This window comes from Marmota flaviventris, chromosome 6 (genome assembly GCF_047511675.1).
Source record: "Marmota flaviventris isolate mMarFla1 chromosome 6, mMarFla1.hap1, whole genome shotgun sequence".
Lineage (NCBI taxonomy): Eukaryota > Metazoa > Chordata > Mammalia > Rodentia > Sciuridae > Marmota > Marmota flaviventris.
The window spans coordinates 117,399,958-117,418,948 of record NC_092503.1 but is presented as its reverse complement, the minus strand read 5'-3'; the positions used below and the strand labels follow the sequence as shown (position 1 = coordinate 117,418,948).

At 35.9% G+C, this 18,991-nt stretch overlaps 1 protein-coding gene across 1 annotated transcript in view; it reads right to left on the bottom strand.

Moving 5' to 3' along the window:
* The window catches only part of Slc26a8 (solute carrier family 26 member 8), a 67,468-nt gene that overhangs the window by 32,615 nt on the left and 15,862 nt on the right, over positions 1–18,991 (bottom strand). The window contains exons 4-8 of the mRNA XM_027943556.2: positions 18,403–18,519; positions 16,432–16,613; positions 11,479–11,643; positions 10,588–10,737; positions 7,614–7,696 (exon numbers count right to left, since the gene is read on the bottom strand). Of these exons, the coding sequence (XP_027799357.2) occupies positions 7,614–7,696; positions 10,588–10,737; positions 11,479–11,643; positions 16,432–16,613; positions 18,403–18,519 (697 nt within the window). The remainder of the gene's footprint in view (positions 1–7,613; positions 7,697–10,587; positions 10,738–11,478; positions 11,644–16,431; positions 16,614–18,402; positions 18,520–18,991) is intronic.

The following is an 18,991-nucleotide window of genomic DNA, read 5'->3' as shown; positions in this document are numbered from 1 at the left end:
GAGTCCTGTGTTCTTAGGATCATTCACAAATATTTGATGTTTTATATTTATAGTAGAAAATTTTGAAATAGTCACAAAGAAAGAAGAATGTTATAATTAGCCCTCCTATACCCATCACCTACCTTCAACATATAATTCATGACCAATCTTATTTCATCTGTACCACTATCCACTGCCTATTGCAAGATAAGTTTGAAGAAAATTCTAGGCATTTTATCATTTCAATTGTAAATATTTCTGTGTACCTCCCTAAAAAAATCATACAACAAAAATTTACTGTCTTAATATTATCAAATAACCAATTAATTTTGAAGCTTTCCCAAATATCTTACAAATATATATTTTATAATTTGTTCAAATTAGAATCCAAATAAGGTCAATGCATTGCAACTGGTTGCTGTGTCTGTTAAATCTCTCTATGATTTTTCCCATCATCCTAGATAGGGGACATCTATGAAAACTTAAAGTGATCAACAAATATCCCACTTATGGTAACTTTGAAATAATCACTGTTTTTAGAGATCTATTTTTTGAGATAAGAGGTGAATGATTAGAAAGTGTAAAAAAAGTTTCATATGTCTATGTAAATAGATATAAAGGCTATATAAGCTCTAGAGTATTATTTCCAAACTATTTTAATGCATCTGCATTTGTGTGTGTGTGTGTGTGTGTTTGTGTGTGTGTGTGTGTGTGTGTGTGTGTGTGTGGTGCTGGGGCTAAAACCCAGGGCTTTGTGCATGCAGGGCAAGCACTCTACCAACTGAGCTATATCCCCAGCCCTACACTATGTCAATTTCATTGAAATATGTACATAATTGATAACTTGGGACTTAATGGGTTAATTCCCTCTCTATATCTTTTTCTTTTCTTCCTCGCAATTTTTTGTTTATTGGTTAAAGAAACCTGCTATTCCATCCTACTGTGTTTCCTACCATCCCTGTGTTGCAATTAACATGTTCCTCTGTTCCTTGTATTTTCTATAAATTGGTAGTTAGCCCTTCAGGTTTGGCCAGACGATTTTTTTTTTTTTAAGGCAAAATGCTTCATAAGTGGTGGTATGTATTTCTGTTAGGAGGTAAAACAAACAAACAAACAAAAAAACAGTTTTTTTTAATGTTGGCAGATGATATGCTGATATCCCTTAATGGTAATATTCCATAATTCTAATTTTATAATTCCTTCTCCCTTTTTTAGCTGAACTACTTCTATAAAGTTAAATGTCTTATTATAAACTGTCTCGATGTTCCATAGAGCAGTTCTTACAGGAAAGGCACAATAAATGCCTGATTTTTCTCTTTTATTTTAGAATTTTTGAAAGAATGAGTTGGTTCCCTAGCAACTTCCAAAGGTGAAAAAATAAGTTTATTTATTTAGAATTTTTACATAGTAATGATTTTAAACACATTTGATGTCTTTGGCCAGTAAAAACCTCAAAGTAATCTATGGATTCAGTGCAATCATATTAAATTCCCATTGGCCCCTTTTGCAGAAATGGAGATGCCAACCCTAAAATTCACATGAAATTGCAAGGACCCTGAAAGCCAAAGTGATTCAGAAAATGAAGGATTAAGCAAGAGGACTTGCATTTCTTAATTTCAAAACTTTCTACAAACAACCTATAACAATCAAGACTGTCCTAAGGGTAGACATATAGATGAGTGAAACAGAATTGAGAGTTTAGCAATAAACCCAAATGATGCTGGAATAACAAGGTACTCACATGCAAAAGAATGAAGTTAGACCCCTACTGCACAACATATACTTTTTTAACGCCTTTTAAAATTTAAAAAAAAATTTTAAAATCCCTTTTTAACTCAAAAGGATCAAACACCTAAATTTAAAAGCTAAAATCATATGACTCTCAGAGGAAAAGTGAGGGACATATCTTCAAGACCTTAGATCCACACAAGTGATGAAAATAAATAAATGGAACTTCATCAAAGCTGAAAACTTTTATGCTTAAAAGTACCAGTAAAAGGAAAAAACAACTTACAGAATGGAAGAAAATACTTGCAAATCAAATATCTAGTAAAGCTATGGTGTCCAGAATACGGGAAGAACCTTTACAAATCAACAACAAAGAGACAAGCAACCCAATTAAAAATAGTCAAAGGATTCAAATAGAAATTTCTGCAAAAAAAGATGTACAAATGGCTAGTAATCACGTGAAGAGATGTTAAACATCATTCGTCATTAGGGAGATGCAGGTCAAAGTCAGACTGATTTGCCACTTCATATCTTCTAGTATAATAAGAAAAAAAAAACCAGAAAATAAGTATTGTGAGGATATAGAGAAATCTGAATCCTTGGGCATCATTGCTGTTAGAAACAAAGTTGTGTAGCTACTATTGAAAACACTTTGGCAATTTCTCAACAAATTAAATACAGACTTACCATATGACCCAGTAATTTTATTCCTAGATATATACCCAAAAGAATTGAAAGTAGATGCTCAAAAAAAAGCATGCACATAAATGTTCATAGCAGCACTATTTACAATAGCCAAAAGGTCGAAATGACTGAAATGTCCATCAACTGATGAATGGATAAACCAAAAATGTGTAGATTTGGGTTGGGGATACAGCTCAGTTGGTTAGAGTGTTTGCCTCACAGGTACAAGGCCCTGGGTTCAATCCCTAGCATCACAAAAAAAAAAAAAAAAAGAAAGAAAGATGTGTAGATTTGTGCGATGGAATAGTATTCAGCCATGAATGGGAAATGTACATGATGGGTAAATCTTGCAAACATTATGCTGTATGAAAGAAGCCAGACATAAAAGACCAATTGTATGATTCCATTTATATAAAATGTCTACAATAGGGAAATCCACACAGATGGAAAGTAGATAAGTGATGATCAGGGACTCTGGGGAGGAACAACTGGAAGTGATTGCTAACAAGTATTTCTTTGGAAGGGTTGATGTTTTAAAATCAGATAGTGGTAGTGCTTCAATAATTTACGAAAATTAACTATACACTTTAAAATTTTTTTTAAAATATTTTTTAGTTGTAGTTGGACACAATACCTTTATTTATTTATTTATTTTTATGTGGTGCTGAGGATCAAACCCAGGGCCTCGCACGTGCTAGGCGAGTACCCTGCCACTGAGCCACAACCCCAGCCCCTAACTATGTACTTTCACAATCCCAAGCCCTAACTATGTACTTTTAAAGAGTTAATTTTATAGTGTGTAAGATAACAAGAGAATATTATAAAATACTTTATGCCAGTATATTTGGCAACTTAGACTAAATGGACAACTTCTTTGAATGACCAAAACTAACAAAGTAGTCTCAAGAAGAAGTAGATATACTGAATCAGATAATTACATAATTTAATAATAGTTTTTAATAAGTAGTATATTAAAATTTGAATTATAGTTTGTTTAGGGATTGAACCCAGGGTGCTTAACCACTGAGCCACATCCCCTACACCTTTTTAAATACTTTATTAGAGACAGGGTCTTGCTGAGTCGCTAAGTGCCTCACTAAGTTGCTTTTTAAGAAGCATCCCACAGTGAAAGCCCCAGGCCCAAATATCTTCACTGGTAGATTCTACCAAATATTTAAGGAAGAAATAATGCCCATTTTCTATAAGTACTTCCAGAAACTGAAAACGAGGGAACATTTTCCAAATCCTTCTATAATGTCAACATACTCTGATACTAAAACCAGATGCATACTACAAAAAAAAAAAAAAAAAAAAAACTTCAGACCAATATTTCTCATGAATATAAATGCAAAAGTTCTTATTATTTCAGCAGATTAACATATTTGATAATATATGGGAACCAAATGGGGTTTATCCCCATGCAACCTTGGTCTAACATTCTAAAGTGATTTAACTGATTAAAGAAGAAAGAGAAATCTGATGATTTTGGAGGAAGCATTTAATAGATCCAAACTGGCATAATTCTTTAAACCTAATTCGGGAGCACAAATATGCTTCATTTTCCATTCCTCTAGATTATTAAGTCAGAAAATAAATCTCCTGTTTTAGATAAGGTTTGCTATTTGAAATGTTTATTCTTTTCATTGTCTTTTATTACTTAATCAATGACTCAGTAGTTGATTTACTTCCGAAAAAATGTGTAAAGATCCAAATTGAGTAAAATGAACAATATGTTAATCCATTTGATAAAATTTCTTAAAATTTTTTGTGGTATATTTTTGTACCACAAAGTAAATAATAGCATATATAATAAATTTCTTTATAGTTCATGCAGTTTAAATTGCATTTTCCTTTCAGTAGACAGAATCCATTTTTAGCATTTGAGCTAAAATATTTGTTTTGGTACAGGGGATTGAACCCAGGGGCACTTTACCACTAAGCCATATCCCCAGCCCTTTTTATTTTTTATTTTGAGACAGGGTCTCCCTGCCTTGCTAAGCTCAGAGGCTGGCTTTGAACCTGTGATCCTCTTGCCTCAGCCTCCAGAGCCACTGAGATTACAGGTGAGGGCCTCTGACCCTGACCCATTTTTAGCATCTTGAACAGCTACTTCCTCTTATCTTCCGGTCTCTCACATTATTGTGTGCACAAATCTAAATTCCTATTTTTTTTAACAATTTTTTTAGATGTTGATGGATCTTTATTTTATTCATTTATTTATATTTGGTGCTGAGAATCGAACCCAGTGCCTCACACATGCTAGGCAAGTGCTCTACCACTAAGCCACAACCCCAGCCCCCTAAATTTCTATTTTTGAATATCTTTTTCTTTCTAACTTTTTTTTTTGGCGGGGGGATACTGGGGATTGAGTTTAGGGGCACTCGACCATTGAGCCACATCCCCAGCCCTATTTTCTTTTAATATATATATTTTAGTTGTTGATGGACTTTTATTTTATTAATTTATTTATATGCTATGCTAAGAATTGCAGTGCCTCACACATGCTAGGCAAACACTCTACACTGAGCCACAACCCCAGCCTCCCTAGCCCTATTTTGTATTTTCAGAGATAGGGTCTCACTGAGTTGCTCAGTACCTCGCTGTTGCTAAGGCTGGCTTTGAACTGGCATTTCTCCTACCTCAGCCTCCTGAGTCACTGGGATCACAGGCATGTTCCACCATGCTTGGTTGAATATTTTTTCTTTGCCATCCAACTCTGTCTACTTTACTTCCCTACTTTATAACTTCCAAGCACCTTGGTATTTCCAGGCAATAAGCTAGATAGGAACATACCTGAATGCTTAGAGGCAGATATTAAAGTTTTTGTTAAATTCACCTTTTTTTTCCTTCTTTTTTTATTTATTTATTTTTTTTTTGTAGATGGACAGCATGCCTTTATTTTGTTTGTTTATTTTTTATGTGGTGCTAAGGATCGAACCCAGTGCCTCACACGTGCTAGGCAAGTGCTCTACCACTGAGCTACAGCCCCAACCCTTTTCTTCTCCTTTTTAAGAAGTTAGGTAAGAATGTTGTTGTCCCAAAGAGGTACACAGTAAGTGTAGTTTATTATTCAAATCTAATTAGTAAAGACTGAATGTTTAGTGCGTTAACAATATAAACTGCTATTTTTTTTCTTCCTACTATTCTCTGTGACACTCAACCCTTTTTAGCAAATTAGGTTAAGAGGGAACATGGACATGGCAGGAACTAACTTAAATTGCTCAATTGTACTAGTCCCTAGCAACCATGAATAAAATAAAGGCTTTAAAAACAAAGAGCAAAGTAATGCTTAAAACTAGATTTTTTTGAAATGCTGACTTGTCTGTGTCTACCTTTACAAATTATGATAAAAGATAAAGAAAAATTGGCTGTGTGGCTTTTAAGTCATTAATAATAGAAGCACACTGAGTAAGAATAATAGTATGGTTATGCTCATAGACTTGGAATTAAATAGAAATGAATTCAATGGTGGCTCTTCCACTATCTTCCTGTCTTATCTTGGAAAAGTCATTTAAACTTGGTAAGACTTAGCTTCTTCCAACATAAAGAGAAGGTAATATGTACCTCACAGTGTTACTGTGAGGAGAAAATGAAATAAAATAAATAAGTGCCAATCCTCTTGTTGTTCTTGTTATTTTTTCAGAGGATAGAGACTACATCTTGCTTATCTTTGTATTCCCTGGTACCTATGTGGTGTCTATTTGAAATTCTATTGAATTTCAAATGGATTTAGCCATCATCAGATTTCATTGAGAACTAGTGGAATATGAGACTAGTTCAATTTGGTTTCATCAAATTTGGCCACATTTTGTTACCCTGGAGTTGTAGCTGATATCCCTGACTCCACAGCAATCCCCACTGTCCAACTCAAGGAAATTAACAGTGTTCTTCAAAAGCCTACCTGTGAGTCAAGAAACTATAGTCAGGCATGGTGGTGCACACCTGTAAACCCAGCAGCTCAAAAGGCTGAGTCAGGAGGATCTTGAGTTCAAAGCCACACTTAGCAAGGCCTTAAGCAACTTAATGAGCCTCTGTAAATAAAAAGGACTGGGGATGTGGCTCAGTTGTTGTGCATCCCTGAATTCAATCCCTGGTACCCAAAACCAACAACAACAACAACAAAACCAAAACAAACAAAAAAACCCTTCTGGTCTACTCCTTTCTTAGCTAATGCAATTCACCTGATCAAGGCTTATAAATTATTATAATTTTCTAACAGAAGCAAGAGTCACTGGTAGGAATTATAATGAAAATTAATTGTGAGTCCTTCAGAATTCTATGTCACACATTTGAAGGTAACTTTGTATCCAGATTAAGAAAACAATGTTTCTGCTGGTCATAGTAGTGCACACTTGAAATCCCAGTAACTCCAGAGGCTGAGGCAGGAGGATTCCAAGTTTGAGGCTGGCTTTAGCAACTTAATAAGACCCTCAGCAACTTAGCAATACTCTGTCTCAAAACTTGTGGGCTGGGGGTGTGGCTCAGTGGTGGAGCACTTATCTGGATTCGATCCTCAGCACCACATAAAAATAAATAAATAAAATAAAGGTGAAAAAGGGGGAGAGATTCGGGCTGGGGTTGTGGTAAAGCGCTTGCCTAACATGTGTGAGGCCAGGCCCTGGGTTTAATTCTCAGCACCACATATAAATAAATAAAATAAAGATCCATTGACAACTAAAAAAATATTTAAAAAAAGAAAGGGAGAGATTTTTTTTAAAAAAATTAAAAAGGATGTAGCTCAGTGGCAAAGCACCCATGGGTTCAATCGCCAGTACCAAAAAAAGAAAAGAAAAGCATAGTGCTCAACAACACAAGTTAAGTCTTAAGTGAGTGAAGGCAGAAAGCACATTTCTCTCCTGAACATGGAGTCCCAGAAGAGAGGCTGGAAAAACAGAGGTACCGCTTGTCCACCTTTGAGAGTTAATCTGACAGGTATGGAGGTTGAGAAGACTTGCAATACCTATGGAAACAAATGTGAGTCTCTGGGCATTCAACAGGTTGGTTGGGTGAGGGGATCAGCTCAACCATGAGAGACAGAGACCCACCTGAGAAAGAACAAAGAGTCATCCTAACCCTCCTCAGCTCATGAACCTCAGTGTTCTAAAATGAGTCTGATCATGGTCATATACTATTTGTAGAAAATATCATTAAGACTGTGTGGCCAGAGGCTAAGAGAGGGTATCAGAAAAGGGAAAGTAGTCCTGAAGAGTAGAATTACTAACCTATATGGAATGATCTCAATGAAGTTACGGCTGGTTTCTGTGACCAGGTTTATCTTGTGAGCAAGTACAGTGAAGCCAAGAATCTGCAGGGAGTTAAAAAAAAAAAGCATAAGATTATCTAAAGATCATGCATTGTTTCCAGTATCAGAGATGCTCATAGCCTCTAGCAGGGCAGGAAAAGAAGCAAGTGAAGTCTTGCACAAGAACTAGATGGAGGCCTCAGTGGGACAGGGAAGGCAGAGGTCCTTCCTGATTCTTTTGATTCTCTAAAAATCCTTTTAACATTGTAGCCAAATCAAGGTCAGCCTTGATCTCTGCCACAATGATGGGAACAAATGGATGCCATGGACTTAAATTTATCTCTCCCACAACCTTTAAATGACTACAGCAATATGAACATGTTGCCACATAGTGGTTGTATCAAGGTCTCACTTTTTAAAAGTTTTTAGATCCAGGTATATTGTACTAATATAGGTAAGTCTTTTAAGGAATTGTTGAGGTATATTAGTGAGAATTGAATGTCAAACCCTTAATAATAGAAAGCAGCATTTGATAGCATCAAGAAGAATGTCTTTAGCAAAGTAATTATCTGTTTTCTCCCCCACCCCCAAACTTGTTGTAAAAACTGCAGTTCTCTCTTTAGTCCCCAACTTTCAACTAGAGGGAAAATAGACAGTCTAGTAAGCCATATACCTCATCATAAAGGTTTCACATCAAAGCAAAATAAACCAGAGACAAGAAACCTCAATGCCTCAATTTTGTTTGTTTGTGAGATGGAACCCAGGGCCTCAGGCATGCTAAGTACCAAGTTTTAAGATAATAATTACATTGTTGCTTTATTCCATTCTCTCTCTCAACACATAATTCTTTTTCCCAGCATCTGCTCCAAGAGTTCAACCTGACACAGAGCAGGGCAGCAGTTGGCTTATCTGTGATGCTACAATTTAATGAAATGTCCAGGGACAACAACTGGGAAATGTAGGGGGCATGTGGATATTTGGTGAACTTTGTGTCTCTACCACGGAACATTACTTAAGGGGAAAATAATTCTCAGGGACAGCAATCCCAATGTGAAAAATGCTAATGCTGACTTTAAAATACGGAGCTTTATTTCTGAAAATGTCTTCTTCACAGTAGAAATGTTAATTTATAACTACAAAAGATAAATCTTCTTTGCAAATTTAAAGAAAGAAACAAGCCACCTTTTAATTGGACAGCAGTGATCCCCAGCTCTGCTATTTACTAGTCACATGGATCAGGCAAAAATCAAGATCCCATCTACCCCATTTTCTTTATTGTATAAATGAAAGAAGGCTGAATAACACTGTGGTTGCAACTATATCAAAACAGAAACAAAATTTCTGCATAGAAAATGGGAAAATTGTCAGTATTCACCTATACTATATAGGTATATACTATACCTATATTCACACACCTATTGTGTGTTGGAAGTAATAAAGGAATTAATAACTGAAAATACAAAAGTATTAATAGTAATTGACTTTGAGCAGTTATAACCATAGGAATTTCTTCCCCCTGTTTTTTAAAACCTTCATATATTTTTCAAAAATTCTAGAATGAACCTGTATTACTTTCATAAGGGGAAAAACCCTATTTAAAAAATATTATAAGAAAAAAGTCAATAAATATAGTACTTTAAACAAATTTATTATCATTATATTAGTGTGTGTGTGTGTGGCACTGGGAGTTTGATCCAGGGGCACTCTACCACTGAGCAACATCACTAACCTGTAGGGTTTTTATTTATTTATTTATTTTATATTTTAAATTTTTTGAACACAGGGTGTCACTAAGTTGCCAAGGGTGGCCTTGAATTGAGAGTGAGGCCATCCTCCTGCCTCACTCTCCCTAGTTGTTGGGATTACAGCTGTGCACCATCACACCCAGCTAAAAGTACTTTGAAAATAAGTTTTTTTGAGGGGAGATCTATTGTACAGAATGGTGGCTACAGTTAATAATAATGTGCACTTGAAAATTGCTAAGACAAGAGATATTAAATGTTCTCACAAACAACAAAATGATAACTGCATAAGGTAATAGCAGTTTTAATCAGCTTATTTTGACTATTTCAAAACATGTTGTACACAGGAAGAATGTACAATTTTTATTTGTCAACTATACCTGAGTTCAAAAAAATTTTTTTAAAGAAAATAAACATTTTACCAATGTTGGCATATATTTTAAACTAAGGGTATATTTGGCTTTGACACAATTCAACATATTTTTTTTCACATGTGAACATTAAATATGTGATAAAGTATGTATTTTAAACCACAGGTGTGAAGATGAACTTTTTGATAAATAATGCAGGAACAACCTGTTAGTCAATTAGGAAGAGCTAAAACTCCATTCCTTAAGCAGGAACACACTACAAATGGTCAGTGATGTAAATGTAAATATTGAAAATCTATCAGGATTAAAAAGAAATGTGTGAATTCCCTTGTAACCTAGGGATAAGAAGAATTTCCTGACTTAAAATCCAGACTCACAAAAAAGAAAATTTGACACATTTAAGTATCTTGAAATATTTATGTTACAAAAAACACAACAGGATGGGCTGAGGTTGTGGCTCAGTGGTAGAGCACTTGCCTGGCATGTGTGAGGTACTGGGTTTGATTCTCAGAACCACATATAAGTAAATGAATAAAATAAAGGTTCATGAACAACTTAAAAAATATTTTAAAAAACCACAACAGGCAAATAAAAGAGATCTCACTATATTTATTTTTATGTGGTGCTGAGGATGGAACTCAGTGCCTCACACATGCTAGGCAAGTGTTCTGCCTCTGAGCTACAACCCTCACTGTTTTTTTTTTTTTTTTAATTCTTAATTTTACATTACTCTATGAACCTTTGCCTTCCTGAGCTATTTGCTTTCTATTTATTTATTTACTTTAAAAGTAGATATTTAAAATGATGTGAATCGTGAAATTGGGACATCAAAAACACCTACCAGAATTAATTCCATTGGAAAGTTGATGGGATATTGATTGAAAGAAACTTTGATACATTTGTTGATTCTCAGAGCAACAGCAGTAGTTAGAAACAGTAGAATGCTGGTGGAATTAGCTTTGGGGAGACCTATACAGTAGTTCACTATGTTCTGAAAGAAAACAAAATTACAGAGGCTTAGAAAGAGATAGTAATTGCCTACATCTAGAAACGGACATTTTTTTTTTCTAGATTAGTTACAAAACAAGCAGTTCTAGGACAAGGAGGGCAAGTGAGGGGGCTGGAAGCTGATATGTATTTTTTAAAAATTAAATAAGAGATATTAAAGGAGCTGGGGGTGTAGTTCAGTTGGTAGAGCCTAGTATGTGCAAGGCCCTAGTACCTTGAAAAATTAAAAAAAAAAAAAAAAAAGATCAAAAGAGACAGGATAGTTCAATAAAGTGACTTTATGTTTCAGTGTAACAACACAACAACAAAAACCTAGGAGTTCTACTTATTAGCCTATTCATTATTAATTTTCCCAAGCCATATGTGTTCTTTAACTGAGCTTCTATTTCTTTCCTACATTCAGGGACTACTTTGTATTTTATATCCTGCAATTGTTTTAGGATATGTGTCTGTAATGAGGCATGTATTGGGAGAATTATGATAGATACAGTAGTAACTTAAAGTCCAAATTATAATGAAAATTATGCTAGGCTGAAATGGTTATTGCAACTGAGAACATGGTCCGACTGACTATCTGCAGTTAACCAAGACTCTAATAAGTCTACGACTTGCTTGACTGAGCTGCCTCTCAGCCACATCTCCTTTTGGGAAAGGGCAGAAGTCTCTTTACTTGGTCCACTTGTTTTTGCAGGCCAGGAGCTGGGTGAGGGGTGAAGTTACTCACATAGAAGAAGGAGATGGGACCAGCGTGGAAGCTAATTACAATCCCTAAGATACAAGTCAGCTGGGACAGCATGATGTGCAGAGCGACAGCAGCTAGGTAAGCACTGATCAGCGCCTCCGGAAGGTAAGCAGACAGAAAGCCCATACCAAGCACGCCCATAGATATCTGCAAGGGGTTCAGATGGAAAAAGAAAGCCAGAAAGGGGCATCAAACCAGAAATGGCACCAAAGACACTCATCAGGGGCCCCCACGACTCCTTATCAGAAAGAAGAGTTTCCAACCAAGAAGTTACGGTAGGCCCCTTTGAGAACTTTTCTGCCTTGCTTTCCCCAGTGAATGGAGACTCACGGAATAAGCTGGGCCCTGGCCTGTGGGCTCAGAAGTACCCAACGAGCATGAGACCACACTCCTTTCTTCCCGAGCACTGTCAGCTCTCAGGTTCTTGCTCTAGAATCTACTGCCCTCTAGGTTGACAAGAAGGAAATGCTGAGAGGTGACCGCAACAAGCCTTTATCCTTTCAAACCTTTCGTATGTTAGCATCCCTGTGAGGAATGCAGCTTTTCACAGAGGAAAGGACAATAAACTGGCATCCAGTTCAAACTCCTTGGCCTTTGACTCTTACCTTTACTAAGAATGACTAAACTGAATCTATTTATGTCTTCAGGATTCATGTAATCCTGAACACATAATTAAGATATAATGCAGGTTAAGTATCCCAAATGCAAAAACCTGAAATCAAAAATTGCTCCAAAATTCAAGTTTTTGAGTGCCAACTCAATTCCACACCTGACCTTACGTGATGGGCTGCAAAGCGTGAGCGCACTAAAAATATTGTAGAAAAGTTACCTTCAGGGTAAGTGAACAAGGTGTATATGAAACATAAATGACTTTCATGTTTTGACTTAGATCCCATTCCTGAGATATCCCCCTCATGTATAGGCAAATAATCAAAAAATCTGAAAAAAATATGGAATCCAAAACACTCTGGTCCTGAGCATTTCAGATAAGGAATACTTAACCTGTATTTTATTCTATTTTTATTTTTTAAAAATATTTACTTTTTGGGCTGGGGATGTGGCTCAAGTGGTAACGCACTTGCCTGGCATGCGTGGGGCGCTGGGTTCTATAAAGACGTTGTGTCCACCGAAAACTGAAAAATAAATATTAAAAAATTCTCTCTCCCTCTCTCTCTCCTCTCTAAAAAAATTATTAAAATTACTAAAAAAATTACTAGTTTTAGGTGGACACAATATCTTTATTTTTATTTTTTTAAAATATTTTATTTTTTAGTTGTAGTTGGATACAATACCTTTATTTATTCTTATGTGGTGCTGAGGATCGAACCCAGGGCCTCGCACGTGCTAGGCGAGTGTGCTCTACCACTGAGCCACAACCCCAGCCCTTAACCTGTATTTTAAATGTGTATTTTACATATGTGTGTGTGTGTGTATATATATATATATATATATATATATATATATATATATATATATGATAAAAACATGTTATATAACATACAACATATACACAAATGATCTTCAAGGATGACATCAAACTCTTAAACTTCAGGAAATGAAATTAGAGATTGAGGACACCAATTTATATACATTTTCACTCTTTGAGGTTTTTTTCAATGTGTATGTCCATTTTTTATACTTAAAAAAACCCCTAGGGTTATAAAATGGGTGCATACAGGGTACATTCCAAACCCCCATAATAGGGTATGTTAAGAACTCTGGCACAACTTCACAAAAACAATTCAGGAAAAGGTGAAGATAGAACAAAATGGAAGTTTAAAAGCTAACTATTGTTATCACTTCATCCTTCACTGCACTAAAATGCTCAGAAAACAAACTTAGAACAATAAATCCTTTGGTTTTAAAAGATTTTTGTTTCAAAACTCTCAATCAGCCTGCCCTGTGTCTCCTTTGATCTGTCAGTACTGCCCAATACACTCTAACTCCAGGTAGAGCAAGCTGCTTCTTATTGTCAGTGTGGTTGGCTGATTGCCACCTCTGTGTTTATGAACCAACCCTTCTGTTTTGCCATCTTGGCCAATATAGGTTCACTATCTCTTTCGAGAGCTCAGTCCAATTCTTCTTCCTTAGGGGGTTTGGTGAAAACAGCATGGTTCTTGGGTCTGGAGAACCCAGCTTCAATATTGGGTCCTGCCAACTCACCAAGTGTGGACACCTTGACTCCCTGAAGTTTGGTTTTTGTCATCTTTAAACATGAATAAGGGCTAGGGTTGTGGCTCAGCGGTAGAGTGCTTGCCTAGAACATGCGAGGCCCTGGGTTCGATCCTCAGCACCACATAAAAATAAATAAATAAAGGTATTGTGTCCATATACAACTAAAAAATAAATATTAAAAAACATGAATAATACTACATACATCCCCATGATGTACAATCACAAGAATGGAAAATTATTCTTCATGTATGTATAATATGTCAAAATACATTCTACTGTCATGTATAACTAAAAAGAACAAATATAAAAAAGCAGAGGTAGAAAAAATACCAAATACAGAGGGATATGGATTCAATTATGTAACATATGTACAACACCTTGCTCAAATATGAAAATAGTGACAGACACAAATACTCATCACTCATTTTCATACCACCCTTTCCTTCTACCTTGTAAATGGCAAATGTCCACTATCAACATAGAATTCCCTCTGGCCCACTGTGATATGGCATCAGGTTTTGTGTTGGCATAAAATTCTAAGCAGCCATTATCAACCAGTCAGAATCAGCCTGTGAGACAAAACTTATATGAAAGAATTTTATAGAAAAAATTTATAAAAAGATGTATTTTTAAAAAAAGTGTATGTGGAGGGGCTCAATAGATAGTTATTTCCTTCCCAGAAAACTCCATTCCAACTAAAGGTTATTCTTTGACTTCACGGGCACAGTCTCCACTTTTATAAGTATTATTTTATGCTTTAACACTACCTAGAGCACCAATTCTGGAGGCTGAGAGCCCTGAGACTGAATCTGAGTTTGGTATCTTGAGTCTGTGTGTCCTTGGGCAATCTATTTAACTTCTCCCTGCCTTTGGGTCCATAAAATAAGGACCACTATTAATATATACCTTCATAAAGAGAGTTACTGTGAGGATCAAATGAGGTAGTACATGTACAATGCTTAGAACAGTGAGCAGCAATAAATATTAGCTATTATCTAGTTCAGACTTCTATTTTTAAGTTAAATGTTAGATGGACTTGCAGACTTAAGAAACAATACAGACAGATCCATATACTCTTTATCCAATTTTTCCCAATGATAACATCTTGTAAAACAGTATCACAACTAGGAGATTAACATTGACATGGCCAAGATACAGGATAATTCTATCACTACAAGGACCCCTCCTGAAGCCACGTTATGACTGTCCCCGTATCCCTCTCACCCCATTCTAACCCCCAAGCAACCACTTATCTGTTCATTTCTATAATTTTGTCACTTTCAAGAATGCTACATATGTGGAGTTACACATTATGTAAACACTCCTATTTTTAATTTCATTGATTTTTACTTTTTTTAAAACTTTTTTTCCTTTTGTCTGTGTTAGGTTTAGTTTACTCTTATTTCTGTAAGTTCTTGAAGTTGGAGCTTAGATTATAGAGACTTCCTTTCTTCGCTTGTATTTCAGTGCTATAAATTTCACCCATAGAACTGCTTTAGCTGTGTCCCACAAATTTTGATAAATGCCTTTTAAAAAATTCCCTTGATCTTTTTTTTCTGTGATCCATGGATTATTTATAAATATGTTGTTCAATTTCCAAGTGATTGGAGATTTTTATGTTCACTTTTTGTTAATGTGTTCTAGTTTGATTACACTGTGCTCAGAGAATACTCTCTGTCTGGTTTAAATTCTTTTAAGTGTTAAGGTTTGTTTTATCACTGGGTATTAGACTATCTTGGTACATGTTCCGTGGGTCATTAAAAAGAATGTGTATTCAGCTATTATTGAGTGGAGTGTTTTGTAAATATCTTTTAAATTCTGTTAATTTGATGGCATCGTTGAATTTTTTAATATACTTGCTAATTTTGTCTAGTTTTATTGTTGAAAGAAAAGTGTTGATATTATAAATTTGTAATTTGTTGATATTATGAACTGTAATTATGAATTTGTCAATTTCTCCTTTCAGTTCTATCAAATTTTGCTTCTCATAATGTGTAGTTCTCTTGTTTGGTGCATCTAGATTTAGGATTGCTATGTCTTCCTGGTAGATTGATCCCTTTTTTCCACTTAACTGAGGTATAATTGAAGAAATTGTTTCTATTTTTCACTTACAACATCATGATTTGATATACCTAAACGCTGAGCCCCCAGCCCCAGCCCTTTTTTATCTTTTATTTAGAGACAGGGTCTAGCTGAGTTGCTTAGGGCCTTGCTAAATTTCTGAGGTTGGCTTTGAACTCACTATTCTCCTGCCTCAGCCTCCTAAGCTGCTGGAATTATGGACATGCACCACTGCACCTGGCAGGAGTCCTATTCTTGATAAAAAATATAGAATAATTTAAATTTTTTTAGTTGTAGATGGACACAATACCTTTATTTACTTATTTTTATGTGGTGTTGAAGATTGAACCCAGTGCCTCACATGTGTGAGGCAAACACTCTACCTCTGAGCTACAAACCTAGCCCCTAGAATAATTTTTTTAAAAAATCAGGAGTGTCACTCTGGACCCTAAAACCCTTCTCTGTCTCAGAGGAGAAAGGATTTATGAGAAAGTTCAGTCAGTATCTTTTCCTAAATTAGTGGTGGATTATTTCAGAAGAAGTTTCATCACTGAGGAGACAGCCTATCTATACATTCCACAACTAAATGACTGACATTCCAGATCTATCACCATGGGCCACAGGAGCAGTTAAAAGAAGGGGTCCATTTATAACCCTTTACTTTTTTCTTTTCCAGGAGTTCAGAGACTCAGATCCTACCTGAAAAATCCCAGTCAGAAAAGTTGTAGTTTGCACCACATTTAAAGATCTGTTATAGTTGAGAAAGTAGGTGGGGGAAGAAAAGTCATCCTTGATAAAAGTTCCCATGACCAGGTGACCATAATTGAATGGTCTCTCCTTCAGGACGTTGATCATCAGAGCATTCACAAGGAAGAAGGGACCTACGGGAGAAGATATTAGACAGAAGGTGAGGTTTTACATCCAGGTAAACTGACAGGTACCGACAAAAGCAAGGCTTGGCCTGATTATTTTGTATTGTCTTCAACTTGAATAGACTTTCTTATTTGCAAGTGGCCATAGAAGGATCTGGGAAGTAAGAAAGAGCAGGGAAGAGGATAATGACTCCACATACTGTCACCAACTCATAGGATTTAGATGCTGGTGGTCCAGGTATTTACATCATGGGCATATGGGGTGGGAGTCAAAGAGAAATTGACTGGAAATGGATATCAGGCTCAGTCACTGCACCTGTACTTAGAGATAGATAAAAGTAAAATGGTGTGAAAGGGTCATAAAAAAAAAGCTACAAGAATAATAGGAAGAATACCCCACAATTTTTTTTTGAGGTGGGGTTTTGCTAGGTTGTCCCAGCTGGCTTCAAACTCTTGGGTTCAACTGATACTTCCAAGCAGCTGGGACTACAGGTGCATGTCACTGCACCTATCTCAGTACCAAATACTTCTAGAGGTCTTACTATGTGCAAGACAACATTATGCTAAACCTGTTTCAAACAGTGTTTCACTTATTCCTCATATTGACATATATGCACATGGGAGCAGAGGCAAATCTTCCTTTAAAGTACTTAAACTATAAGAGGTCTTCCTGTCAGAATTTGGAAATGTTTGTGAGGTGCCCCAGGAACTTGGGAATAGTATTTGAATGTAAAAAGCCACACTTAAAGGAGTTAATTAAGTAAAGTACAAAACATCTGAGTAATGCCCTGAACAAGTCTGGATTAAGTGACTGTTGCAGAAAGTCTAATTAATGACAATGAGCCAAATAGCTTCCTCCTCCTCCTCCTCCTCCTCCTCCTCCTCCTCCTCCTCCTCCTCTTCCTTCTTCTTCTTCTTTTAATTAAAGCTGTACCAATATTTTGTTACCAAGCAACATTTGATAAGAGGTCCACTGGTTTTGGTAAATAATAAACATTTTTATAACAACAACAACAAAAACAAAAAGCCATAGTAACATTCCACATCTAAAAGAATTGGATAGTAACCAACAGAATGTACAAACATATCTGGAGAATGGGTGTGTCGATAAGAATGTTCAAAGTTTGCCACTAGAAGTTGTGCAAAGGGGAAGCCCAGGAAAAGGTACCTCACAGAGTGAATGTTCTCGATGCCCTTCCAAGCCTCTTGGGGCATTTTGTGATTAATTCAGTGTTACCTAGGTTAAGTAAATGTAATGATTGGGCGACTTATAACTATTCTGGTCCCTCTGACAATCATTTCTAATTATAAATCAGTAGATGGACTTTTGACTCAGGCAAGGAAAACGTGCTTATCTGTGGGCTTGAGTGTTCTGATTACAAGGACAGAATTTTCTCATTGTAAATTAATAAGCTGACTGGCTGTATTATAAACCAGCCCAATGGAACTGGGCTATTATAGGTCCGGCTAAAGACTGGAATATTAGCCGAATCATTTTTAGGTGTTTGGGTAGTGGGCAGACAAATTCCAAGATGTGGCAATTTCACCAAGGAAGTACCTTTGCCATTAAATTCCTTTGGGAAACATCTTGGTGGCCTGTTTTTCTAGGTGACATTAGTAATGACACACTAAAAGAAGTATTTATATTTTTAACGTAAATACTAACTGTATTAACCAACTATTTATCTTCTGCCTCTTTTCTATCTTAAAGATAACTTTAAATCAGATTTCTTAGCAATAAGTAAATGATTGAGGAAGAAATTTCATCTACCTCCTTTGGTTCCAGTATTGAACTCACCAATGGACATTTGATGACATGATCCAAAAATTACATAAATTACAGAAGAACAGAAAGCTGTGTAAGCGACATTAAGAGGAGGAATCAGTTGTCTTGTCATCAAAGAAAGTGTCAGACCTGAAAAGATAATGTAAATAATAAAAGGTAGTTTGGCTTTTAAAAGTCACCTTAAATAGAAACTGTAAAAAAATAATTAAAATAAAAATAGTCCATGTGAAGTCAGGCATGGTGGCTTATGACTTAATCCCAGCTACTCTGATCCCAACTACTCAGGATTACTGAGGCAGGAGGATACCAACTTGGAGGCCAATTTGGGCAACACAGAAAGACCCCAATCTCAAACAACAACAGCAACAAGAAGATCCATGTGTACAGCCAAGTGAATGTGGTAATAGCATCCCTTCACAACAACTTCTAATGAATACCTTTTATTATCTCCTCCAATTCTTACCTTCCTTTTCTGATTTACCATGTTATTTGACACCTCAGTTCTTCATCACAGAATGAAACAAATTTCACTGTGAAGTCTTACTACTAAATAAGGAAAGCAAACACCATGACAATACAATTCGGAGTTCCAGTGTCCAGA